Source organism: Trichosurus vulpecula, chromosome 2 (assembly GCF_011100635.1).
Source record: "Trichosurus vulpecula isolate mTriVul1 chromosome 2, mTriVul1.pri, whole genome shotgun sequence".
In the NCBI taxonomy this organism is placed as follows: domain Eukaryota; kingdom Metazoa; phylum Chordata; class Mammalia; order Diprotodontia; family Phalangeridae; genus Trichosurus; species Trichosurus vulpecula.
Window position 1 is genome coordinate 436,607,569 of NC_050574.1, and position 27,717 is coordinate 436,635,285.

Here is a 27,717-nt window from a genome sequence, read left to right on the forward strand (position 1 = left end):
CTCTCTGGGTCATCCTCAGAGAGATGACAAGCTTATAGGAGCTGTGAGAGAGAGAGAGAGAGAGAGAGAGAGAGAGAGAGAGAGAGAGAGAGAAGAGGGCCCAGGACAGAACCCTGAGGTACATCCATAATCAGAAAATGTGATATGGATGGTGACTGAACAAAGGAGAATGAGAAAGAATGGTGAGGAGGGTAGGAAAGGAAACCAGGAGAGAGCAGTGTCAGAAAAACTCAAAGAGAAGAGAGTATCTAGGAGAGGGTGATCAGCGATTTCAAATCCTTCAGACACATTAAGAAGCATGAAGAACAAGAAAAAATTTTTAGAACGGGTAATTAAGAGGTCACTGGTAAGTTTGGAGAGAGAAGTTTCAGTTGAGGGATGAGTCTCAAGCTAAACAGCAAAGATCTGAAAAGTGAGTGAGAAGAGGGGAAGTAGAGGCAATGAATTTAGATAGCTTTTTCTAGGAATTTGGCTAAGAAATGGATGACAGCTATGGGAGCTTCAGAGGATGGAGGGAGCTTGTGAGGATTTTTAAGGATAAAGGAAATTTGGGTGTGTTTGCATGCATCAGGCATCAGTGTATGAGGAGAGACTGATGATTAGAGAGAATGGAGATGATAGAAAAGTCAAGAGTGGATAGGATTAAGGGTGCATGTAGAAGAATTGGCTTTCAATAGCTGAAGGACTACCTCCTTGTCAACGATGAGTAAAGAAAGAGAAAATGGGCGATAATGTAAAAGGATTGTGAGGTAAAGGGGACAAGAAGGAACTCAAATGTGAGTTATTCTGACCTAAGTTGAACCTCTTCATTTTATAGATAAGGAAGCTGGGGCCCAGAGAGTTTAAGTAATTTCCTCCAGGTGACACTGGCAATCATTAACAAGGCTGGGATGAAAACCCAAGTTTCTGTCTACAAATTGTGGGCTCTTTTCATTATACCATCCCATTATGCCTTTTGTCATAAAAGTCTTAATATTAAAATATTTGAAAACAGATGGTTTTCTTTTTGTACAGCTGGATATTTTCTTTTTAAATATTCTTCTAAACTGAAATATGCAGTTAAGTCTGAGGAACAGAATGTCACTGGAGACATTTAAGCTATATTTTAGCATAGTCTTGAATATTCCTTTGTAATAAATAGTTTCAATTTAATATTCTTTAATGTTTAATGAATAATCTGCAGATCTCTATTTTAATTACATGCAAGTTCCTTTTTTGTTTCCATTTCATTTCATTTTAATTACTGTTGTTGTTCAGTTGTTTCAGGCACGTCTGACCCTTTGTGACCCCATTTGGGGTTTTCTTGGCAAAGATAGTGGAGTGGTTTTCCATTTCCTTCTCCAGTTCATTTTACTGATGAGGAAAGTGAGGCAAACAGGGTTAAGTGACTTGCCCTGGGTCACACAACTACGATGTATCTGAAGCCATATTTGAACTCAGGAAGATGAGTCTTCCTGACTCCAGGCCTAGCATTCTATCCACTGAATGGGCAGGACATAAGGAAAGGAGTAAGGCTGTTGGGGAAAGAGTAAAGGATGGGAACTGTAGGTATATCTATCCAATAATCTATTAATATGTTATTGGATGATTGATCTAAAAATAAGGATGATCCTTAAGAAAGATTAGGATGTGAAAAATTCAGTATGTAGAGAAATGTCATTCAAGATTAAGAATAGTTTTTCATGCCACAGATCCCACAAAGTTCTTTGCTTCCTTGTGTTGTAGAGGTGGCTCTAGGTTCTTGAATGCCAGATCAAGAGATCATAATCTCCAGCAGGTTCTAACAAGCTGTTTTTGAGCACTGGCATACTGAGTGTGGATAGGCTCATCACCATAGACAGTTCACTTGGTGATGGATTCTTTAACCCTTGGAAACCTATGGAGAAGAAAAGACTCAGAATGGGACATACCAGTTGACTTCAATTATTCCAACAGCTGTGATGTAGAGGATTAATCCCTTTTGACTTTCAAATTATAAACAAAATAAGAAGAAAAATCATGTTGTGAGAGCAAGGGATAACCACTGGATGTCCTATGTATTCTACTGGTGAGCCTGTGATATCAACAAAGAGCTGAAGGGCTCCCAGGGTACTGGGAAGATCCTCTGTGACAGATTTATGGGAGGACGTGTGTAAGAGCTGCATAGCAAGGGCAGGCATGAGAGGCTTGAGATCTACATCAATGGAGCAAACACATCACAGATGCCACTGAGAAAGATCTGATGCCGATTTTAAAAAGGGCTCCCTGTAGAAATCTTTCAAAGTACTTAAAGATGCCATGTTACAAATATCTTGTAACGATGGCATGCTTAAAATAGATCCTGCCAAGTGGAAGGAACTTTGTTTTGTACAAAATTACTCTTTTATTCAAACAAAACTGTATATAGTGATTGTCGTTAATTTCATTGAAATAAATGTACTTTAGTATTGTTCATTTCTGTGCATAATAAACTTGAAAGAGTTTGGCCAAGTTGGTTATTAAGCTAAGGTTGGTGCAACTGTGACTTGAGTGACTACTTTATTAGATTATTTAAAATGTCCAACTTCCCTCAATGTTAAACGACCCACTTTTCTTCACATGTGTCTGTGTATGTAGATGTGTATCACATCACATCTCTCTCTCTCTGTCCATCCATCCATCCATCCATCCACCCAACTAACTGTGTTTCATAAATTAAGAGCTGGGAAAGACATTAGAGGTCCTCTAGACTAGGAGTGTCAAGGACCTTTTGGTCAGTCTAGTAAAGTCCATGAATGGATGTGGTGTAACTTTCTCAAGCTCCTTGAAGTCAGGAAGTCTCATTTCTGTGTCTGTATATCCAGCATCTAGGACACAGTAGGTACTTAAATCATTTTTGATTAAGTTTGTTGCAGATAAATGGTAATCCAATTTTTCCTGGAAGATAGATGGTAAACTACTTAACAGGGTTGTTGTGACAAAAGTGCTTTTTTGCAAACTTTAATGTATTTATAAATTTGAGTTAATATAATTATGATCAGTGACTATGTCTTGTTTATCTTTGTTATCTCCTCCAGTGTCTTGCCCCCAAAAAGGCACTTTCCTGACTTCCTTTGCTCATACTGTTTGTGGTGACTAGAAAGTCTTCCCTCCTATCTTAACCTGAATACTGAATTCCTAAATATTACCTAAAGCCCAACTAAAATGCTACCTCCTCCATGAAGCCTTCCCTGATTCCCATTATCAGTAATGACCTGTTATCTGTCTGGTATCTCACATAGCTCTTTGCCTATACTTCTCTCATACACTTATCATATATTATAGTTACCTGTGTGTAATATCGTTCTACCAGACTATTATCTTTATGGGGCAGATATTGTGTCTAAATTTTTTCTTTCCATCCACTTCTAAAGCAGTGTTCTATCTATAGAGTAGGCTGTTAAAAACTGTTCTTCAAAATGGAATGAATTATTGATTTCATATTTTACTTTTTATCTTTCAAATAATAGAACAGATAGATGGATTGTGTGTTCAGAACAAGCATATGGGTTTCATGGATCGAGTGTATTAACATACTCTATTATTGATCCAATCCATGTACTGCATACCCACCAAAATAGTTTTCCTACATGTTATTCACCAACTCGATAAACTTCAATGATGTTCTATTACTTCTAGGAACAAATATAAACCTTATTTAGCACTTAAAGCCCTTCACAATTTGGCTTGAACATACCTTTCCAGATTTACTAAACATTCCTCCCCTTCACAATACTTTAGTTGGTTCAGTCAAATTGGCTTTGGTACTGTTTCTCATATATTGCACTCTATTTCCTGTCTCCATGTCTTTGTACTGGTTATCTCCCATCCTTGCCTCCTTAAAGGCACAGTTCAAACTGTCTCTTTCTACATGAAGCCTGCTAGTCTTCTTCCTCACAAAACATTTATCTATGTTATTCCTACATGTCCATGTTATCTCCCCGGCTAGACTGTGAGGTCCCTGAAGGCACGACTGCCTCACTGCTGTCTTTGTATCTTCAGCACACAGCATACTGACACATGGCAAACACTAAATGCTTACCCATCAATTAACTACCAAAATGGTCTATATAAATAAATATAAACTAATGAAAGAAATCCTGAGCAGTTAGGAATTTAGAAACATCTTGAGAAAGGTGAACTTTCATGGACAAAGAGGGTAGCAATCAGCTGGCTGACACAGGTATTAAACAGATGCTTCACCCCATTTACCACAAATCTTTGGCTCTATGCTGAATTCTAGTTGTGTTGTTCTGATTTGCTCAGCTCTGTGAAATTATCAAAGAACTTTATGGATTTACGTGAAATCTATTTAAACACATAATCCTTCGCAGGTTTCAAAGCACTTAGATAGAGTGGCTAACAAAAAAGTATGTTGCCCACCTTACAATACATAGCAATGGGATGGGCAGACCACTGAATTAGTCCATCAGCACAGATATATTGGACAAGCACTTCAAATTTACAATGACCTGCATCCAAAATGAATAGCAGGCTGGATTGCTTTTGGGATATCGTGTAGTACTTTCAATGATACCTTTTAACACCAGTATTCCCTTGGTGATATTATACCATGACCTCAGAAAAATCCTAACTGTGGGTGACCAAAAGGGCAACGAAAGGATGCATGGAGGATATAAGGAGGCTATGATGTATTACCAACAATAATTAGCATGCGATAGAAGGTATGAGAGAACATTAAGATCCTGAATGAATTGAAAAGGAGGTTGGCAGGTCAATTAACAAGAGCAAAGGATAACAGATGGATGACGTAAGCGTTGTACTAGTATCTATCAAACATTAAAATGACTTTTCAGAGGAAGGCTTCCTCTGACAAAGAGGAAGGCAATAGGTAGAACTTCCATGGACTTAGGGAAGGAAATGAATAAGAACTGTATAAGATGACAAAGTATGGATTATTATGATGGATAAGGGAAGAGAGTTGCTCTAGGGCTGGGGCAAAGAAAAGGACTGAATTAAATAAAGACCCAGGTCTAGGCTTAGAATGTAAGGAAAGAGGCCTTTTGATAGAATATTCAGCAACCTAGGTAGTTATATGCTAATGATGTATCATTTTAAAACACAACTTTAGGATACTTGGAGGAGAAAGATTATAAAGAGGAATAGGGCTCTTTATCTTATGGAGAGACTTGAGTTACGCCAAGGAGGACACTAATGCCAAAACTACTGCAGGAGTGGCAATGGGAATGCAGCATCGGCAGAATTCAAGACAGGGTGAAACCACGGTGACCTGAGGAAGGCAGTGATGTGCAAATGCGATGGGACAGTTACCATGATAATCAGGTTTGGACTCACACTGGGCCACTGCAAGATATATAAATTGCAGCAAATAACAACTGAGGCAGAATATTAGCTGGGCTATAGCAGGCGATAAGGACTTTGGGAATTACTGGGATAGGGGAAGAGTGGACCTGAATTCAGATACTACAGGTGAAACTGGAAAATGCTTGCATGGAAGGCAATTATATAGGAAATTATATAGGTTCAACAACGTATTTAAATAAATCCAGGTTGGCGCTTATACCCTGGGAAAACCACGATGGAGGTATAGGAAGGTGCTGGTAACACCTTGGGTCATGTTGCCAGTAGGATTGCCTACCTTTGAGAAACTGACTGTAAGATTAATTTGGCAAGAACCTATCAGACTGGGTGAGTTGCTAGAACCTTCATTGTAAAAGTGTGTAAGGCAGAATTTAAGTAGGGGCAATAATATTTACAGCCCTCGACCAAAGGATCTGATGGAACACAGGGAAGAATATGATCTGCCTCAAAACAGGACAAAGAGATATTTGTCCTTAGAGAGAGGAAATCTGAAGGTTTATTTGATGAACAAAGCAGATTTTACAGTTTGAGTAATAAGATAAAGAAAAGTATATTTTACTGAGTGCTTGGGTTTGGGAATCCTTGAAAGTGGATGACCAAGGATAATGGCAGAAAATTGAAAGGGAAGAACAGCTGAAAGCCAAAATGGAGAAATGGGGTCAGGGGCTGGGCAGGTTACAGAGAGAAATAAACTGCCTTCAGCAAGAGAATAAGCTTTTAAAGCAAACTGGTGAAGGACACAGGATAACTGAAGAATGGCTACAAAGGGAACATGTGTTAAATCAAGAATTGTAAAAAAAAATTTTTAGAGGTGTGCACACTGACATGTCAAGGATTCATTTAGTACTACTGTCTTCCTACTCAGTCACAAACAACTAGAGGGATAAAATCTTCATGAAATTCTAGTAGGCTGGAATGAAATTGTGTATGTGTGTGTGTGTTTCTGTGTCGGTGTACATGCATGCACTAGCGTACATGTGAACCTTTTAAACTGTAGAACTGAATTTGGCACTGTGGATCATCATTTTACATTTGGCTAACATAAAATAATGATTTTCAGTTCTCAAACTAAATTGTGGTATAAAGCTAAGAGGGATTTGCTTGCACTTTGATTCTATTAGAGGCATTCCAGTGTAAAGGATCAAGCACTGTGCTTGGAGTCAGGAAGAAATAGCTTCATATCTTGCCTCTGACACACATTTGCAGTGCCTTAGGGGGACTCTGGCTAGGACTCAACCACTAAATCACAGAGAAGATAGAAGTTTGTGTTGATGGAGAGAGTTCTCACACCAGGACTGACTGACTGTTCTTCAAGGAGCTTTCTTGCATTTGCATATTTCATTCTGTGAATTCTTTTATAAGCATAATTTTTTTCAATATGGGTTTGGTGGATTGTAAATCATAATGGGCTATAAATTGTGTTTTGATATGATTCTCATTTGGGGCTGTTTCATTATATTGGTAATTAAAATTAGTTATCAAGGGCAAAGTTAGATGTCCTATCACTGAAGGAAAATGGGGTCCCACTGACTTAGAGAGCTGCTATATATTTAATTTGATGTTTTCTGTAAGCATCTGAGACTGTCAACCAGAAGACTCACACAGATGAGTGTCTGAAAAAATCAGACACTTACATCTAGCTGAACTACTCCTAGAACTCAGGATGGCAGAAAGGGAATGGGACGACTACTTCCTACTAGTGGATTCTGGATCATCTATCAATATGTTCACTGGTTAAGTGTACACACAGGTGACAGAAACTGTTAAGAGGTGCTAATGTGAGGAATTAGGATTTAAATAACTTGTGTGGACAAGTTATTTTCAGGTGCCAAACTGAGAAATCCTGAGAGTCAGCTTTTGATATGGCCTGGAATTTGGATACAATCTGATATAACACCCTGGGGATACAGCCACCATGGGAAAGTGATGGAGGCAAACAATTCTAGCTGGAAGCTAACTTAACTGCACGTGCCGTGGCACTGGAAAGATTTAGTGAGAAATGGAAAGAAGGCACTGAACTTTGGAGTCAGCAAGGCTCTGGCTTAAATACTGCCTTATACACTTACTAACTGTGTGACCCTGGTGAAATCTCAACATGTGTCTCAGTGTCTTCATCTGTAAAATGAGAGGTCTCTAATATCCCTTTTAGCCATATAAGCCTATGATTTATGACCTTGGATCTGGCTAAAAATCAATATTCTCTTTACGGAGAAGTACCACTGGATGTAAGGCAATAGACAAATGGATATTGGACTGTGCGGGTCAGATTTTTGTTATTATTCAGCCATGTCTGATTCTTCATGACCCCGTTTGGGGTTTTCTTGGCAAAGATCCTGGAATAGTTTTGCCATTTCTTTCTCCAGCTCTTTTTAGAGATGAGGAAACTGAGGCAAACAGGGTTAAATGACTTACTCAGGGTGACTCAGAGCTAGTGTCTTGAGGCCAGATTTGAGCTCAGGAAGATGAGGCTTGGCACGCTGTCTACTGCACCACATAGCTGCCTCTAGGTCAGACAGCAAGTTGTAAATTCCCAAATGAGAGAAAGAACTCTCCTTAGACAGAGATCTAAGGTAGTCGACCACTTCTGGGCAAAAGAACTGTTTTGCTTTTAGTACCCCAAATTAAAGAGGGACTATGATGACTATTTTCTGCGAGTGTGTCAGGAATGTTCCCTGATCCGCTGATTTCTTTGTTTGAGTTCCTGGTCAGACAGCAGTAAGGAAGATTTGGGTCTTGGCTCAAAGTGAACTTTATTAGCCTCATCTCCCTACATACAGAATGAGAATCAGCAGCTCCTGCTGGTGACACTGTATAATGGCAAGCAAAGTGGGATTTTTTTTTTGCTGTTTTTTCTTTTAGATTTCTTCTTAGCACTGAGCCAATCAAGTGCCTTTGATTGAATCAAGAGTCTTTGACTGGAAACAGTATATACTGCTTGGAAGGAGGGGTGTGGGGTAGAGAGAGAGAAGCAAAGCTGAGACACAGAAGCGAGCATGAGCGAGTTGGGGGGACTTGCTTGTGGGGAGGCCTAACAGAAAGAATGTTTGTGATGTTTACGCCCTGTCTGTTGGCCTGTGTTGATTTCTCAGACAGAAGCCCTGTCTGTTGATCTGTGTTGATTTTTCAGACAGAAGTCCTGTCTATTGATCTGTGTTAACCTGTTAATGTGTTAATGATGGTGCTGGTAATGTGTGTGAATGTTGTTGTAGTCCTGTTAAGCTTTGCTTTCCCAGAAGAGGAAACTTTGGGCAGGAGCCCCAGGAGCCTGATATCAGGCAGGAACAGGAAGAACTCGGAGTGGAGTACTCCCTGTGAGCTGAGACAAGGAGCAGGAGCAGACAGCTGCCTGTGTGTGAATCCAGGCAAGAGCTGGGAGCAGTCCACCCACAGAGCAGGAACTATGGAGTTTGAAAGTCAGCTTCGAGTCAAGATAAAAGAGGGCTTTACTTGGACACTCTGTACTGATTGAAGAGATTGTAACTTACAAATACCTAGGGGTAGATGGTGTTTGTATTTTCTGCTAGCTCTTAAGGATGGCATGTGCTAGGAAGACGCTGCTTGTGTAAACAAGTATTTTGGGGAATGCTACAGAATTCAATGATATATGCCATGTGTCATATGACATACTGAGTGTTATGAGATATATACCGAATGATGTGTTTTGCTTAAGGATGTTGCTATGAATGCTTTACTGAACAATGTTTAGTTCTGAATAGAGAGTTCATTATACTAAGTGATTAAACCCTTAAAATTAATCACAGCAACAGTCCTCAGGTGTGCTGCTATGACTGGTGTTACACATTGATAGGGAAAAAGGATGTGTACCTTAAACTCCAGTAAATCTCTTCTGTTAGTTGGGCAGTTTGCAATGTGATTGGGATGGATAAGGGCTTAGCTTTCACCAGGACAGTGATGGAAAAAATTCCTGGAAATCAACTAGAGGATTCATTGTATCTGACTCATTTTCACTCATTTAGACAAGCTGGGAGGCACATCTAAAGGGTGAGCTTCCCAAGGCGAATGAATATGTTCTGGACTTGAAAGAAATTGGTATACAGAGGGCTAGATTTGGACAAGGCAGGGCCCATATGTGGTTGCATTCTCCAGATATGTCATACCGTGTATCTGCAGATAAAGTTGGTATAGGCTTAAAGGGACTTTGGAGATTACTTAGTCCAACCCCCTCATTTTACTTTTGAGGAAACTGAGGCCCAGAGAGAGTAAAGGAACATGCCCAAGGTTACTAGTTAACAAAAACTAGTTAAGTAGAAGAGACTTAATTTGAACCTAGGTCCTCTGGCTTTCCATAATTTCATGCTATTACAACAGCTTCTTCATTGGTATCCCCATTTCCAGTATGTTTCCTTTTAATCCATCCTCTACTCAGCTGTCAAAATAATCTTTTTAAAGAACGGAGCTGAGCATTTCCTCTCCTACTGAGAAAGCTGCAGTGTCTCCTCAATACCTCTAGGATAAAATATAAAGTCTCTGTGGCATTCCCGGTCCTTCCCAATCTGATGGGAGTCTACCTTCCAGGTCCATTCACGTGACTCCCCTCTAAGCAGTCCGTGTTTCAGGCAAACCTGCTGTAACGGTGTTCTCCAAACTCAGTATTCCATCTCCCAACTCCATGCTTTTAAAAAGGTTGGAATGCCTGCAATGCCTCCCTTCCTCATCTTCACCTTTTAGTCTTTATCTTCCTTTAGGGATAAGTTCAAGCGTCACTTCTGAAAGTCAACTTTTTTCTCATCTCCCTAGTCATTAGTGCTCTCTTCTTCCTCAAATCATCTTGCATTTATTTACATACTGTATACTCAGGATAAAGTAAGTGTGTTGTTTCTTCATTTTTGTTATGTTATTTCCAGGGCTTGGCACAATGCCTTGCACTTAGCAGACACAATAAATATTGATTTAATGAATTAATGGTGGATTATATACATGAATGCTAAACATTTACTGCAGTTCACATATTCCTATGCGCTTTGCCACTAAAGGCTATCAAATGTTTTCTTGTTAAAAATACTTAGTGCCATAACTATTTTAAAATGAGGCAAACCACTAAAAAAAACAACCCTTCAAAATAGGTAGGAAGAAAGCTGAAAGAATATTTAGTAGGAGAGGGCTTTATAAGCTGACTCAAGAAAATCTTGAAAGCCTAACAAAATGCTTCAGAACTATAAAACCACATACGTTAAAAAAAACTTGACTGCTTCTATTTCAAAATACTAATACAGTATCAGTGAATTAATGGCCAAAGATCTAAGCAAGTATTTACTTCATTAAACACTTTTCAGCTACAGAATTTAAGGTATGCATGTTCAAAACATCTAAATGCTTACAGAAACCTTAGCAAGTGATGAGAATTCTTAAGCTTCATTGTGACTGACTATTGCATTTTATGTGCAGAAGATACAATATATATAATGAATTGTGTTTCAATGTCCAATCTATGTTGATTTTTCCACATTCTTTCTTATAGAATTAGGGCAAATAAAAAAGATCTAGAAACTCGCGGACAGTAAACTGGTATGTAAAAATATACAATTTATGGATGGAAGGGGACTTACATCTAGCAGTGTGTGGAGATGCTGATCCTGGAAAACACTGTGTAGAAAATCTAAGTCCTTTTCACTGCAGTCTGTAAGTGCATGAATTTCCTCCAGGCTGTCTAGCACCTGTGAGACTGCTCCTACAGGTAAACAAACAGAAAATAAATTGCTAGAACAGAAAGTCTTTGGTAAACTAATCTTGGTAACAGAATATTCCATGTCAGTATAATAAATTAACATCAGAACCACAAAGGCTAGAACCTTTACTGAAGGCTAAACTTCTCGAGTTCTATAGTACTCAATGACACAGTCATTTCATTCCTTTTTAACAATGGTATAGTTGTCTTGGTTTTCTAGAATAATTTTTCTAAAGCATCCAGATTTTTACCTTATCTGGATACTAATACTGCCCCCTGATTTCAGTTCATCAACTAAAGGTAACTTACAAAGGATCTTTGTGTATCAAATTATACTGCAAACTAGGTTCAATAACCTCCCAAATTATTGACTTGAAGGTAAAAACAATAGAACAACAAAAAGACAGGATTGTTTTGTCTGATTTCAAATTTCTAATTTTGCTACCTAGCTTAAGTACTAAATAAAAATAATTATTACATGTTCTCCCATGTCACTTTTGTAATTCACTTTAGATGTCTTCAGGTATGATGAAACTGTTTAATCTTTGTTCATGAAAATTATCGTATGAAATGTCACCATTAGGTAGTCCACAACATATACAATAAAATCATGGGATAAGACTGGAAGAAGTCAGTATCAAGTCCAACCATAGGCAATTGTTAACTTCTCATTTTTGAGTATTTATGTTAATGACTTTCTCAATAGGTGCCTTCTTGAGAAAGAATAAAGTTAACTATATATGTATATATATATAAAACACACAATACTTAATTGCTCATTTGAGTTTTCTTATTCACCAGCTTTAATGGAAAATACAGCTGCTTTATTTTGCTACTATTAATATGCAAAGACATGGCAAAAATAAGTTCTATTCCATTCATCTCTGCCTATTTAGGGAAGGACAAGAAGCACAGCATTACTGCTATTGCAGAATCCCTGGTTAATGCTATTAGTGGGAACATAAGTTTGGGGCCTTATTAACAAAATAAGGTAGGCTTTGTAAGCCAAGAGTAGTGGTCACTTTTTGCTTTCTTATTTGACTTCACAGCTACAAACCAAGGATGTTAACATAAGGGAAACAGCATCAAAAACAAAAAAAAATGCCAAGCAAGTAATTCTTGTAGGCGCTGCACAAATTCAGCATCACAAATATTATTCTTAATCTCTAGATTACAATGTAATATGGGAGATTACCTTTTCCTTCTGTTTGTAGTCATATTATCAAATCAGAGTGAACGGAAAAAAAAAAAACCTAACAATATCTGTTACATAGTTTGAAAGAGTTGAATTAAAACGATGAGTTTGATGAATTCAAATATTCAAGCCAGCCTTTGACACACACTGGCTCTGTGATCCTGGCAAATCATTGACCACTTTTCCCTTTTTCAGGTCCCCAGGCAACTTCCTAAGACTATAAACACTAAAGGCAGCATCTCTCCTTATGGCCTAAATGGCAAGAACACTGAAGGGTGAACATTCGGCAATAAAGAAAACCTTTACAAATCTAAAGCAGTAACTCTTTTTGATTAGATTAAGGATTAATGTCTAGTATTCCCACTGTAAGACAGCTTTTCCTAAAACTAAAATATCTAGAATATACAAAGCTCTCTAAAATTTTTTGTTATTTCTTTTACTGAGTTATCTCACTAAAGGAAGGGGGGGGAAATATTGCTTACTAAAAAAATTCAAAAAAATAATCTAATAGGATAAAATATCTCAAATTTTTTAAAAGCTCTATAATCTAGAGGGGATCTTTTCAAGGCACTCTCCTTACATAGGTGGAACTGTCTTCTAAAGTACTAGTGATCACGAACATTATCTTACTTGATATAACTCCCATCTCTATCAGCTAATCTCATCAACTGAGCTACTTACATTAATCTACATTTTGATACCTAATTTTAGTTTCAGATAGCTAAAATTTCCTGAGTGTAAGAATGGTTTTACTCTATTTTTTGTATTTGAATCTCCAATGCCCAGCACAATGCCTGGAACACAACAGGTGCTTAATAAATACTTATTGATTCCAGTGAAGAATACTTCCCACACCAGGGAAGAACAGCAACTATTCTTCAACTTACATTCTCAGAGGTTTGACTTGGGCAACGAGAGGTTAAGTGCCTTGGCTGGTGTCACACAGTTAGTACATGTCAGAGATGGTACTTTAACTGAGATGATGACTTGAAGGGGATGGGGTCGCTATCCACTGTACACACTGTCTCCTATAGATAACTATTTTTTAATGTGATAGACAAACTATTGCAGGTTGGGTCTCCTGAACAAATAGTGACTGGCTGATTGGGATTCCATAAGAGTGCTGTCAGGAGGAAGGCAGTTAAAATTTTGAGGTAAAAAAATTGCTACCATAATTACTGTCATTAAAAATCTAGATCTTTGTAGTATTTGTATAACCATTTGAGTTAAGAGATTTGAGGCTTGAAGCAAAATGACTCGGCTATCCACATTAGGGATTTAATATAGTTGATTTTAATTTAAAAAAGAGAATCAAACCTGCAGAATAGATGATTAAAAACTGTCACTCCTTTTAAAAATTCAAATCTGATTTAAAAAACACCACCACCACCACCACAACAGTACAGGAAATGAAGCCATGCAAGGGAAGACTGTGCTTGGATCATCTGCTCTTTCTAGAATGGTATGGACCTGCCCAGTTCCTTCTACAGTTTTTTTGGCCCTCTATTTTCTTCTGAATGGATGAGGAAGCAAAGCTAGAAATCACTTTAGGCGTGCCTCTCCCTTCATCTTTTTTAGCCTGGGAAGGAGGGAGACAACACTGACAAATGACTTTCATTCTCACTTAGCTGTCAAAGTGATGTTCCTTAAAGCACTGGTCTTCCCATGTCACCCTGCTACAAAATAAACTCCAGTAGCTTCCTATCTCCTTCAGGATCAAATATAAAATACTGACATTCAGGCTGTCCATAATCTGTCCCCTTCTGTTCTAGTCTTCTTACACCTTACAGCCTTCCCCACCATCTGACTCTGATCCAAAACACTCACCTCCAGAGGGGCATTTTAACTGGCTCTTGCTTATGTCCAGAAAATGCCCTCCCACCCCCCTCCTCACCCCCTGCTTCCTCACTTCTGCCTCTCTGACTTCCTTCAAGTCCCAGCTAAAATCTTCCTTTTTAAAAGAAGTCTTTCCTGACCTCCCTTAATTCCACCTGCCTTCCTCTATTGATTATTTCCAATTTATCCTGCATATAGCTTGTTTGTACATAGATATTTAAATGCTATCTCCTTTACTAGACTGTGAGCTCCTTGTGAGCAGGGACTGTTTTACTTTTCATTGTTATCCTGGCACACAGTAAGAGCTTAATAAATGTTTACTGACGGACTGATTAAAAACAAAAGTCTCAACAGGCAATGATGCAATTTCCATAAGCTATAAGATTTCTCAAAGCAAATTCGTATTCCCTAACTTCTAAAGCTTCTAAATCAAAAATCATTAAAATTATTTTTAAGAACCCATATAGTTTGAGGAATAAAAAAATGCTACAGACTCAACAGAAAAATCACCAATTTTATTTTTAACTCTGTTAATCTCAATGAATTTTAATCAATATAATTGTGAATCATTTGGTTACAAAATTTCCACTATTTATTTCTATCATACCTATATCTAGCAATAATTTTTCTCTGAAAGATTACTTATGTGGTTTATTAGTGCTAGAAGAGTAATGTAAGAAGAAATTCTATCGGTGAGTGAATATGCAAATGAAAGAATTATACGAAATAATATAGGGCATATGATTAAGTAAATATCTAATGCATTTTTCTCATCTTGAAATTCCTGCCTTGCTTATAATTTCAACTTTCAGAAAAGGTAGAAGAAGCAATAAGGGGCTATTTCAGATCTGATTCTGACCAGTAAAAGAAAGGTTGAATAACGAAGTAGAACCCTTGGGAATACGCAACCATGCCCTCAGAGTTAATTAATTATAGATGAAGGGGGGAATGTCAGGCATGATCTGAACTTTAAGAAAGCAGATTTCAAGAAGTTAAGCCCTGGTACTCTAAAAGGAAAGTCAGCTCAAAATGAATGGGAGATTCTCAATAATGAAATTGTTACAGAGTAAGCCAATATTATTTCACCAAGAAAAGGGTACTAAAGATACAGATATGGCTGTATAGGGAAGCTCATTAATGATTATAAAAAGATGTATAGTCAAGACGAAAGGAAAAACAAGTAACTGAAGACAAGAATAAAAAACTGGCTCAGTCCTGTAGGTAAAGATTTAGAAAATCTAACATCTAGAGTGAGCTAAGGCTTATGAAAGACGCTAAAGAAAACAAAAAATGCCTTTAAAAAAGTATGTAGTGGGGGCAGGAGAAGCAGACTACCACTTTTCCGGGATGGGTCAATGATGAGAGATAACTGAGAGAAAATGAAAGGGCAGAGCTTTTTGTTTCCGTTTTTCCATCAAGGGCCATGATCTTCAGACTAAGAAGAATAGGGAAGAGTAACAACAGGGAATGGAAAGTCAAGGTAAGCGAATAAAGAGTACAAATTTGTCCTCAGTGAGTTCAAGTCACTAGATTTGGGTGAACTGTTTCCAGAATATTCTAAGAACATGCGGATGTGTTTGCTGAATCGCTGCTATGAAGTCAGCAATGAAAAATGTAAAGACATGATGGCTCTGCTTTCAAAGGTGGGAAGACAGATTTGCCATACCATAAGGGCAAGTGAGCTCACTGCTGACTTGGGGTAAAATCCTAGAACGCATTTTTCAAAGGACGGTTTGTGAGCAGTTAGGAAAGGATGTAATGATCACTATAAACTCATTCACTGAAAAGTCCTGCCAGACTCAAGTAGTTTTTTTTGCCAACCACATCAGGGTAATGCCTCAGAGAAATTACACCTTGATTTTAGCAAAAGCTCTGACCAAAAGAAAAGTTTTTTACAATATTCTTATGGACAAGATGGATAGATATGGGAAGGAGAGCAGTGAAGTCAGATTCAGGACCAGTTAAATGAGTGGAAGTGAATGGATTGATATAATTTTGATTACAGGTTTCTGTCCTTGATGTTATTTTGTTCATCATTTTATCGATGACTTAGATGAAGGCATCTATGTGATGTAATGGGTAAAGTACTGGACCTGGAGCAGAGAAGACCCAAGTTCAAATACAGCCTCACTTACCGGCTATGTGGCTCTGCTCAAGTGGTGTGTGTGTGTGGGGGCGGGGGGGAGATTGAGATAGAGAGAGAGAGAGAGAGAGATGAGAGCAAGAGTAAGAGAGAGACTTGGACAAAGTCCAGGAGGAGGGAGTAGGAATCAAGGGCAGAAGTATAGTGATTAGCCTTATGAAATAGGGATATTTCTTCTCTGAACAGCAGGAAAAAAGAGAGAAGGAAGATACTAAAAAGATATGAATCAGTCATTCAGACAACAGACATTTATTAAGCTTCTATTATATGCCACGAACCCCAATAAACAGCAGGGAAAAAGAAAAGCAAAATACAATCCCTTCCCTTGAGAAGCTGACAACTGAATGGGAAAAATGACATGCAAACAACTATGCACAAGCAATCTATATGCAGGATAAAATGGAAATAATCCACAAGAGAAGGCACGAGAATTAAGGGGCTTCCTGTAGAAGGTGGGATTTTAGCTGAGACTTGAAGAAAGTCAGGGAAGCCAGGAGGCAGAGAAAAGAAGGGAAAACACTTTGGGCACGGGGGACAGTCAGTGACAGTGCCCAGAGTATGGAGATGGAGTGTCTTGTGCGAGGAACAGCAAAGAAGCCAATGTCACTGAGTCAGAGAGTACGTGGAGGCACGGCAGTGGTGGTAGAGTGTAAAATGTAAGAAGACTAGAAAGGCGTGTGCGTGGGCATGTGTGTGAGTGTATGTGCGCGCACATGCACGCGTGGTCACATGAAGCTATGCGGTGGCTTCGAACTCCAAACAAGAGGATTTTATATTCGATCTTGGATGTGACGAGGAGCTGCCAGAGTAGCAGAGTGACATGGTTAGACTTCCACTTGCAGGCAGACCAACCAGAAAACTACTGCCAATAGTCCAGGTGATAAGGCACAAGGTGGTGGCAGGATCAGGAGAGAGATGTCACAAAGGCAAACTGACAAGTCTTGGCATCAGTCGGGATATTTCTGCGTGGGCGGAGAGTGAGGGGTTAAAGATGACACCTAGGGTCACAAGCCTGGGTACCCTCAGGAAGAGGGTAAGGTTTGGGGAAATTCTGGTCTAATTGCTTCCATACTTTCAGTGAAGTAGGAGACTAAGTTACCTGCTATACATATGGAGGGTCTGGAGGAGAGAGAACACGGTTCTGAACATTTATGTGGGGAATGATCATAAAGTCAGAGTTGGAGCTGAAAGGGACCTAAGACAACATCTCATGCCCCTCTTATCTTACAGATGACGAAACTGAGACCCAGAGAGGTAAAGTAACTTGCCTAAGGTCACTCAGGTGGACGTGTGAGATAGGATCGGAATGGAGGTCAGAGAACCAGCGCTCTTTTCACTGTACCATGAGAGGGAGTCGATAAGAAGCAAGTAAAGAAGATCCAGCACCTCTGAGGCCTCAAACTGATACATCATAAATGTGTAGCTCAATTTCACAACTTTTCTCAGGGATGCTTAGCGACAGAGTAGTGCAGAAATTGGATGATAGGGATTATCCAGGAAGAGGATAAGTTTAGGACTACTGGAGAATTGGGGGGAAAGGCACTGTAGGATTTTTGGGGTCAAATCTGAGTATTGAGGCAAAGCAAGCCTGGTTGAGGGAGATGGTCTGGGGAAACAAGGAAGGATCAAGATACCAGTTCAAGAAGAGGGGGAAAGCATGTTTAGGGTGAGTATGACAGGTGAGGGGATAAGAGGCTGTAATGAGAGTAAGATTAAGAAATCCAGGATTTGCGATACGGTGCAGTTTTATAAGAAGAATTGGTCTGAGGTGGGATAATCTAAGTGTAATGGAGTCAAGATGGAGAATGTTAGGTTTGTTGAGGCTGAAGGTTCTATTGTCAGAATAGCAGAGATGCCAGTAACACAGATTCCTAAGGATCTGGGGGCGATTTCAGTGGCTGGGGTAGGGAGGAAGGTAATGCAATAATATCCATGAGAACTATGTAAATGAGAATCTAATTACTATTTGTAAAAAAAAAAAACTCAGAAGATTATCATATAAAATCTCCACAAATTTGTTCATAGATGGAGACAAGCAAAATATATCAATCCCGGAAAGTAATCTGAGCAAATTAATAAAGAATTAAAAATTAGAAGGAAAAGCTACTTTACTACCTCTAAAGTACTGACTGGTATAAATGTCTTCCAAAAGTCTTCTGCTATCATTATGGAAAAATAAAGTATAAATATATCTCTTCACTACTTACATCTTTCCTGTTCTACCCTGCATGATAACTGTATATATTCTTACTTTTGCTGGTCTTTAAGGAGCTTTTAGTCTAGGAAACTTTAATTATAAAAGGAAAAAAATAAAATAAGGGAAGAAAGAATGCTGGTCAACCAAAAATAACTGTCAGCAAGGGTAGAAGAATAAGGGCAAACTATTTAAACAAAAACTTGGAGAGCACAGTACCAGACAGAGAATGCCTTGCATTTCTCCTATATTCTCCACAGTGACAGGCATACAACTTGTGCTTGATAACTGATTAAAGCAACGTCTACACTCATAGTGATGTATAAAAAAATCATTGTTATAAAAACAACTAGATTATTTGGGTAATTTAAAAAGCTTGCTTCAGTCATCAAGATACCTACTTTAACCTCCCACATGACTTTGCAAATGTGATCAATAGTGAATGAATCATCATGTTATCATATTGGTAAATGATAGGCTACAGTTTTCTTCAAGTATTTCATATGACACAGTTATAATATTAATATTCAATATTATTATTACATAGCATCCTGCCAAAATAGCCTTTTTCTATAGAAATGTAAAAGATTTCTCTGTAAGTAAATAAGCCAGGGGGACTAAATGCTTTGCTATAATATGCCAAATGACCGAAGAGCCTATGTTACTCTAGAGGAAAGTGAGCTGACTCTGGAGTCACAAGACTTGGGCTCAAACTGTAATCCTCCTCCTTCCTGCATGACATCAGGGAAGTCACTTAACCTCCCTTGGCTTCAGTTCCCTCATCTATAAAATGAGCTGGTTGGACTGGGTAGCTCCTTCAGTTCTAGATCTTATGAAATGAGGCACAGTGTCAGATTCCATCTGCCTATTTCCACCTCCAAATGACATGACAGGGTTTACTGATTAAATAGAAATAAAATGTAGTTCAAACATAAATTAACAAATAGAAGAGGCTCCTAATTCAAACATAAACCCAACTGTGGTCAAAACAATAGGACTTGTGGGATGAAAGTTTGATGACATTCTGGTTTTTAATCAAGCCTAACTAATGAAATCAAGTTTAAAGAAATCACGAGTTCAATCCTTCTAAAGTTTGTGAGCTGTAATTTAACCTTCAATTTCTTGACATACTCACAACATGTCTGTAATGACGTCCTGTTTCTCATCTTATTATTTACAAAACCAGTCACCTTATGGCTCAAATTCTTTATGGACATGATACCACAAATACATTGAATAGATCTATATTAATCATTTTATAACAATGGCAAAAAAATCTAGCCGGGATAGTAAAAGTTATTTTAAAAGTGTCTAATGACATGAATAGATCATTTATACATAAATTTAATCATGCTGAAAAGTTTTCTTGAAAACAAACTAAGAAAAGCAAGAATATCTTTTTCCTAATATTTATTACATATCTTCTTGAAATTTAGATAAGTAATATTAAATGAAGTTAAAATTTTAATACTGCCTGTGTCCATGAAATGTATTGTCAAAGAGGTTGTTAACTTTGATTCATTCAGCAATGTCTTAAAAATAGTATACTTATACATATATTACTTTTTCTTTTGTTAGTAGGCAGTGTTAAAACTTAAATCAAACATTTAACAGCCAAGGAGAAATCAAGTTGAATACTTTTAAACATGCAAAGCCAAACACTTGCAGAAAGATAAGCCTTAGAGGAAAACGAAGGGATACCTACTTTCTGCTGCTAGAAGTCCTAGTAGGAAGGCAGCGTATAGACAAACAACAAAAGTCTGATTTCAGATCAAGCAAGTTACAAAGCCAGAGTTGGGCATACTAGATAAGCCACAAAAAGCTGGATCCAACATCTCCCAATAAGATGGGACCCCTGTGTTACCTGAAAAAATTTACTGGGATTAAGAGAAAAATCTGTGAACTTTAAACATCAAAAATTAGCAGGGTCTGATTCTCAATGTTTCTTTTTGAACATGAGGACAGAATACAGTTTTGAATTATTATTAAATAGAATAAAATTAATGTTACATTGTGTATCACATAAGACTTGAAGTGATTCTGATGTAAAAAACAAGGATAAATCTTAAAATTTCAACAAATATGAAATGCACATGAAGATGAAGAAATATTTCCAGAAAATAAATTTCTTCCACTGCAAAAAATGCCAAGTGAGACTTCTTTTGTTATGAAATATGTATTTGGTTAATTCTTAAATGATCTTAAAGATTCTAATTTTTCAAATGAATCTGTGATTATTCCTTACCTTGACAGGCTAATACAGAAGCACAGTTGCATTTAACGACATGCTAAGGTAACTGCACCACATAATTTAAAAGATGTTTAGGAAGTGTTGCAAGAAACTTAAGTTTCCTGCAGCGTAAGTTAAATTATGTTGATAATGTTCATCCTCAAAAATAACACATGCTCTGCAATTACTGTATGGTTAAAAATCATCGCATAAACTTTAATGGAAAGATGCAGTAAAATGACTGCTTTGTAAAATCAAGATAACATATTTTTCAATTCTAAAATGTTAATTACGAAAAAGGAAGAATCAAGCCAAGAAATTGGGAAAACATGGTTATAAACAGAGGATGATTCAAAGGAAAAATTAAAACTCATATTATATGAGTTCAGACAAAATAGATCTGCATCCAGAATAATTTGTTTTGGTTTCTCTTCTGTAAACAAAAGTTATTAACTGTTATGTGACTCATTTTGCATAAAAAAATTACCATTACATACAGAAAGACATTTGATGTACTTGTATTGGTAAAAAAATAAAATAAAAAGTAAAAATAGCTGAATGCTATAAATTTCGTAAATAATATTTAAAGGTGAAGTTTTAGGTTGCTAAGATCATTAAAGCTCAGCAAAGAATATAAAGAAAAAAGAAACTAAAGATGTGATAAATTTAAAGAATTCAGGAGTTACTAACTATATTTAAGAATTGGCAAGTCATATGCAAAAATATTTTTTCAGTGCAAATGGCAAGAATACTGCTCTAATCTCTTACATTTAGAGATGAAACTGAACTACCTGAACTGTGACACTGGGATTTAAGGACAGTCAAGCTGGTAACAATCTCAGGTACAACATGTAGGGAAGGTACATTAAGAGGCATTTTTTTTTTATGAATTCACCTATTAATGTCAGAAAATTCCCCACTCTATAGGCCACATTTATCTTGTGATTAGTCAAAGTACATCAAAGTGTAGTTACTAGGTAATGTTCAAAGGTTTTGGTAGACAACACCGGACAGGAAGTACAATTTTCAAACCCAACCTACATCCCACAAATGCTCTGTTAACAGTTCTAGGTATCAGGAACTATTTGAAACTAATTAGAGATATTCCATGATTTTTTTTTCTATTAAAACACACTAAGTTAATGAAATAAAGACTTTTTTTAATAAAGGAGAAAAGCCTTACAGAAATGAAATTTTTTTTTAAAAAATTCATTTATAGTTCCAAGTCACTTTAAACAGTATCCTGGAATAGGCATTTAAGGAAAAAAAATTACTGTATTCTTAATCCAATTCCCCTCACACTGACAACAATAATATGTATATATGTTGCTTTTTAACGCCACATTTTATTCTATGCCAATTATTTAGCTTAAAATGACATTAAGAGATCAATCTAAAACTTCAAATACGTGTATTCTAAATATATTAAAACAACAAACTATAGCATCATGGAAAAAAGCACTAGATATGGACTAACTCTTCAAAGTCTAACTGCTTCCTATCTATGTGGCTGTGGGCATATCATTTAAGCACATTTCCATTTGTAAAATGGGATTAACAATTATTTGCCTGGAAGGACTGGTTGGGAGGAATGTGTTTTGTAAGTTGTAAAGTACTATGAAAATGTGTTATTACTATTATGCTAAAAATAATTTCTCCACTAAAGTCCTACTCTGATGTCCCCTTGCAGTGTGCAGGTGATTCTGGTCTAGCAGAGCTCAAGTTCTGAAAAATCTGAACAAGTTGGAAAGGCTTTGAAACATGGGCCTAGTGAAAGACCGTGTGTCTGTCACTTGAGTATCAGCCTCGTTGGTGGAAGGAGAATGAAACTTTTAGCCATAGCATCTCTCTAGCACTATCTATTAACTCAGAGAAGGGTCATGTGATTTACATAGATAGCAGGAGTTATAACCAATTCTAATGGCGTAAAAAGCACAAATTCAATCATTGTGCACATGACTGTACATGACCGTTATCCTGTGAAAGGGAAGTTAGGCAGAAGGGAGAAGAGAGGAGGAGGAAAAAGTCGTGGGGAAAAAGAGAGGCAAAGAAAAATGAGATGGAAGAAGGAAATTTGCTAAAATAGGGGAAAGGTTTTGGAAGAAAGTCTATTAAAGAGAGTGAAATCTTTGGTTTCGCAGAGGCAGCAAAGTTCAGGGAAAGGAACACCATAATAGGAATTAGGAAAACTGGATTCTAAACCTGGCTCTGCCACTAATTAGTTATATGGCTGTAGTTAGGTCAGTTTGTTCTGGGCCTCAACTTTCTTATCTGCAAAATAAGAAAACTAAACTAAGGTTCCGTTGAGTTCAAAATAGAACAGAGATAATTCTAAGTGCAATTGTACAGCATTCTAAAGAAATGATGCACCAGTGAAGAGCAAGAAATATAAGACTCAATATAAGAGATGAAAGCACGGTATGCCTTTATTCTCCTAAACAATATCTTGTTGCTTCATTGAGTCTATGATCTCACTGGTATGTATATTTTCTCCACTGGTCCTAATTACAACCTATTCATGCTTTCTCAGTCTACAAAGCTCCTGCCAATAGTCTTTGAAAGTTCCTTCAGAGAGCATTCACACAAGATATTATAGGTCCTCTCTAGGTGTTTTTGTATGTCAGGGATTCCCATAGGGTACTTGAATTGTCCATATGGTTTCTTTTCCTTGCTCAATATATAGAAGTCTTCTAGTTTTCTGATTATACATAGGACCACAGATTTAGAGCTGGAAGGTTGTCTAGTCCAGGGCTTTTTAAACTTTTTCCACTCTCCACCCCTTCTCACTTTTCAGCTCTGTTGGTTGGTGTTGTGTGGCCTGAGGGCATACTTTGTGTTCAGAACCAAGGCTGCAGTGAATTTGCCCTATGCAATATATGGGCAAGCACTGCCAGAAACACCTCATATTCATTATGCATTTGATTTGCAATTAATTTTTGGTCACTGCACGTTCAGAAACCTTTCACTGTTGCTACATGGAGTCGCAGCCCACAGTTTAAGAACCGCCAATCCAATTACCTCATTTTATAGAGGAAGAAACTAAGGTCCTGTTGGGGAAAGTGCCTGGCCAAAGGTCACACAGGTAACTAAATGGCAAGGCAAAATCTGGATTAAAACTCAAACCTAGTCCCACCTCCTCATTTTTATAAATGTGGAAACTGAGGGCCTCAGAAGCTAAGTGACTTGGTCACTTAGTAGAAACAACCAAGACATTTGAATCTAAGGCAACTATTTGTTTATAGGAGCAACTCATTTTTATCTGCACTGTATATCTGAAACACGCATATTCAATGGCTAACTCAACGGACTGGTCATCCAAATGCATGCTGTAATCTGGACAATAAGGCAATGCAACCCAATCTCTTGTTCCTGTTTAATTTTGGCTCCAATTTCTTGTCCACTTGCAATGTCTAAGATATCTATACAGGCAGATAAGTTTTATAGGTTGTCCATCTAACTTAATATTATCATTTGGGCAATAGACATTCTTCATTTGTTTTTTTTTCTCTGCAGATAGTAAGGCTAAATTCTTTTGAATGGTTATAGACCTCTTCCAGGAGGCTCAGCAGTGTTTCAGGGCTTGATGTCATCTGAAAACAGGAACATCTGGAGAACCTCATCATTTACAGGTTATCCTTTGTCAATTTGGACATTATGTTGGATGTGTCATACCAGACACATCTCCTTGATATTTATAATCAGAGAAAGAGTCATCAAACAAGGTTATCTCTGCCGCTATATTTTTTAAGGAAATTTTGGAAAAAATTAATTTTGAACAGGAAGCTCTTTGCTGTAAAAACAAAAACCAAAGCTTTGCAATGTGGTATTTTGTTCTACCAATTAAAATGATTTTTTTTCCCTATCAACTGACAATAAGTAAAGTGGGATCTTGTAATCTTGGTAACACTCTTCTGTATTACAAATGTCTAACATTTTTTCCTACGCCTTTCATATCTTCCTTTACCTCAGATACCTTGTAAATCAATCCTTCAAACTCTAACAATTGTGTTGCCCTTAGCATGGATCTCTTCTTTGTACGCTTGATGTACTTCAGTTGTTTGTTCTATATTTTTCCACCTTTTCATTGGCTATCTTCCATGTCTGGAATGCTCTCTCTCCTAACCTCTGCCTCATAGTTTCCCTTGAGACTCAGCTCAAATCTCTTTCTGCAAGAGTCCGTTCTTGGTCTCTTCTGCTGTAGATGCCTCCCCCTCTTGGATGACCACCTCTCTATACATGCATGCATGACTATATGTGTGTTTAACATATATATATATATATATATATATATATATATATATATATATATATATATATATATATATATATATATATATATATATATATATATATATATATATATACTGCCAAAATTCATGCTCTAGCCCAGCTTTGGAGAACACAGGGTCAGTTCCACATCAGGATGATGGCATACTGTGTTGTGTGTATTGTATGTCCCTAGCTATTTACATGTTGTACCCGTGATCATACTGCCAGCTCACTGAGGTCAGAGATTGTTTTTTACTTTTTCTGTGTCTCTATAAAATGATGTCTCTTGTTTCCTCTGGCTTCTGATAAATCCAGCTCCACCAAATGCTCTATTTGTTTCCCCAAAGATAACCAGCAAGTCATCCTTCCATTTAGCTGTCATTTCCTACTTATTTTGCTTAGCACAGTGCCTGGCACACAGAAGATGCTTAATAAATGCTTGTTGACTCTGGCTGCTCTATCTCTCTGTTTTGAGTTTTTGAAAAGGTTCTTTATGTCTCTTGATATGGAAATTGATTTACATTGGTTAAACTTCTATATGAAATTACATAGCCTGTGTCTGTCCTTAGTCTTCTTTCCATTATCAATTTTTAAAGATTAATAACTAGTTCGAGAATGTCAAGATTGAGCTGTTTCAACTGAATAGCATATAATTTTCTCTGCTTTGTATTAACTTTGATATTGGTTCTAGGAAGTTAGTGGTGTGACTGTACACAGAAAGCTGATTTAGGATTGACTCCCGCATTAGAAATGACTTGTCACCTGTCAAAATGTAATCAATATCATTTACTGTGATCTCATGCAGTGCTCATCATGTTCAGTCCCTACCAATTCTTTTCTCAAAGTATTCATGATAACATGTGTGAGGCTTCTTCCTGGGAAGTCTACAGATTTTTGTCCTCTTTCTCATTGCTTTTTCCTGACCTACATTTTCCAGTATATTTTTTGGACAGACATCTTTAGCTTTTCACTGAAAATTTTAATTTAATATGCTGATGGAATAGGAACCCTCTCTGGAAATTATTTATATCTTCATGTTCTGTAATAGATTTTGGTGTATAAAATCCAAATATTTTAATTTCGGTCATTTTACAAATACTTATTTTGAGTACTGCAATACAAAATGGACAGATATCCTACAAAACGATGTTTCTTGTTTCCTCTGGCCTTTTGATAAATCCAGCTCCACCGAATGCTCTATTTATTTCCCTAAAGATAACCAGCAAGTCATCCTTCCATTTAGCTATCACTTCCTTCTTATTTCACTTACAGTGAGAATGTAATGACAGATATGATTTAGTTCCTCTAGTACCAGATACATCCATTGGCCACTGGATAAAGATCAGGCATTTAGAGTACCTGTCAAGTTAAAGTTTAGAGTTGTTCTAAAAACTGCGTGATTCTTAACACCATCTGACCCCCTTTTCAGGTATTCTGTAACTATCAACGCAGAAACAATGCAAAGGGTTGCAAAGGACTGAGCGCCCCTCGTATTGCTGTTTCAAGGGTTGCCCTGGCCAAGAATTCATCACCAAACGGCCAGCCTATTGGTGACAAGCCTCTGTGAATTTATCTTGATTTGTCTTCAGAAAGCAGAGAAAGTTTATTGTACTGGAAGTCCTTCCAGCATGGTGGAATATGCCAGAGTTTATGCTTTGCTACAACAGCTTTAGAGAACATAGGGTCACTTCCACACTGGGATGAGATATCAGAGTAGGATTCTATGGGGGCCTGGCATATAGTATTTGCCAATAAATACTTGTTAAATGAATGTCTTATACAAACACATGCACATATGCGGTCAGACACACATATACATATATAGCCATGCATAGACACAAAGATTCGCAAAGCCCCTGAAAGACACACACACAAATACACACACACACACACACACACACACACAGACACATATACCCACACACATACACAGATATATACAAATCCACAGACAGCCATACACACATACCTGTATACATACATACATGAATGCACATATATACACACAAATATAAATGGAGATATACATACACAATACATATGCATACACATAAACAGGCCCACATTCAAGGCGGGCCACAAATACACACCATATAAAGATATACACCAATCTACATAAAGAATACATACAGACATCCACTTACATATGTGCCCAAAGAAACAGAAAACATGCAGACACCCATACCCACAGAAATATGTAACTACAAACATGTCTACCAAGGCACAGAGTGTGTATATGTATATTCACACAAAATTTTATCTACACACATAGCTGAACACACATGTACATACCAACCAACAAGTATATTTATGCAATACAAACACACACTTATACACCCAGAGACGCATACACTTGTACAACCAGATACACCTATACATGCAGAGATACACATTTCTATAGAGACCATGCCTATACCTACAGAGATGTGCGTACATAAACCTTTAAACATAATCATACATCTATAGCTATTTACTTATACTCACATACTTATACACACGGATAAATACATACACAGAGGAAATATGCATAAGCACACCTAGATACACAGCACATCTATAAAAAATGCACATATACACACATTACACACATGCATATATAGCACCTGCACATATGTATACACCTACACAATCATAACACAGTTACAGATATGCATAGATCCACACACCTGTATATAGCCCAACAGATATACTAAATGCAAATACATGTGTCTATCTACACACGAATGTATATACCCAAGCACAGTTCTATGTATAAAATGCATGCATGCATACAAACATACATGTGTACACCTATACATACATGTGCACAAAGATTCCCTCATAC

The 27,717-nt window shown here is 37.4% G+C and overlaps 1 protein-coding gene across 9 annotated transcripts in view; it reads right to left on the bottom strand.

The window, feature by feature from the left end:
• The window catches only part of CASK (calcium/calmodulin dependent serine protein kinase), a 410,968-nt gene that overhangs the window by 103,179 nt on the left and 280,072 nt on the right, over window positions 1-27,717 (bottom strand). For all 9 annotated transcript variants that reach the window (XM_036744928.1, XM_036744934.1, XM_036744933.1 and 6 more), the window contains one exon: window positions 10,908-11,029. In XM_036744928.1, the coding sequence (XP_036600823.1) occupies window positions 10,908-11,029 (122 nt within the window). The remainder of the gene's footprint in view (window positions 1-10,907; window positions 11,030-27,717) is intronic.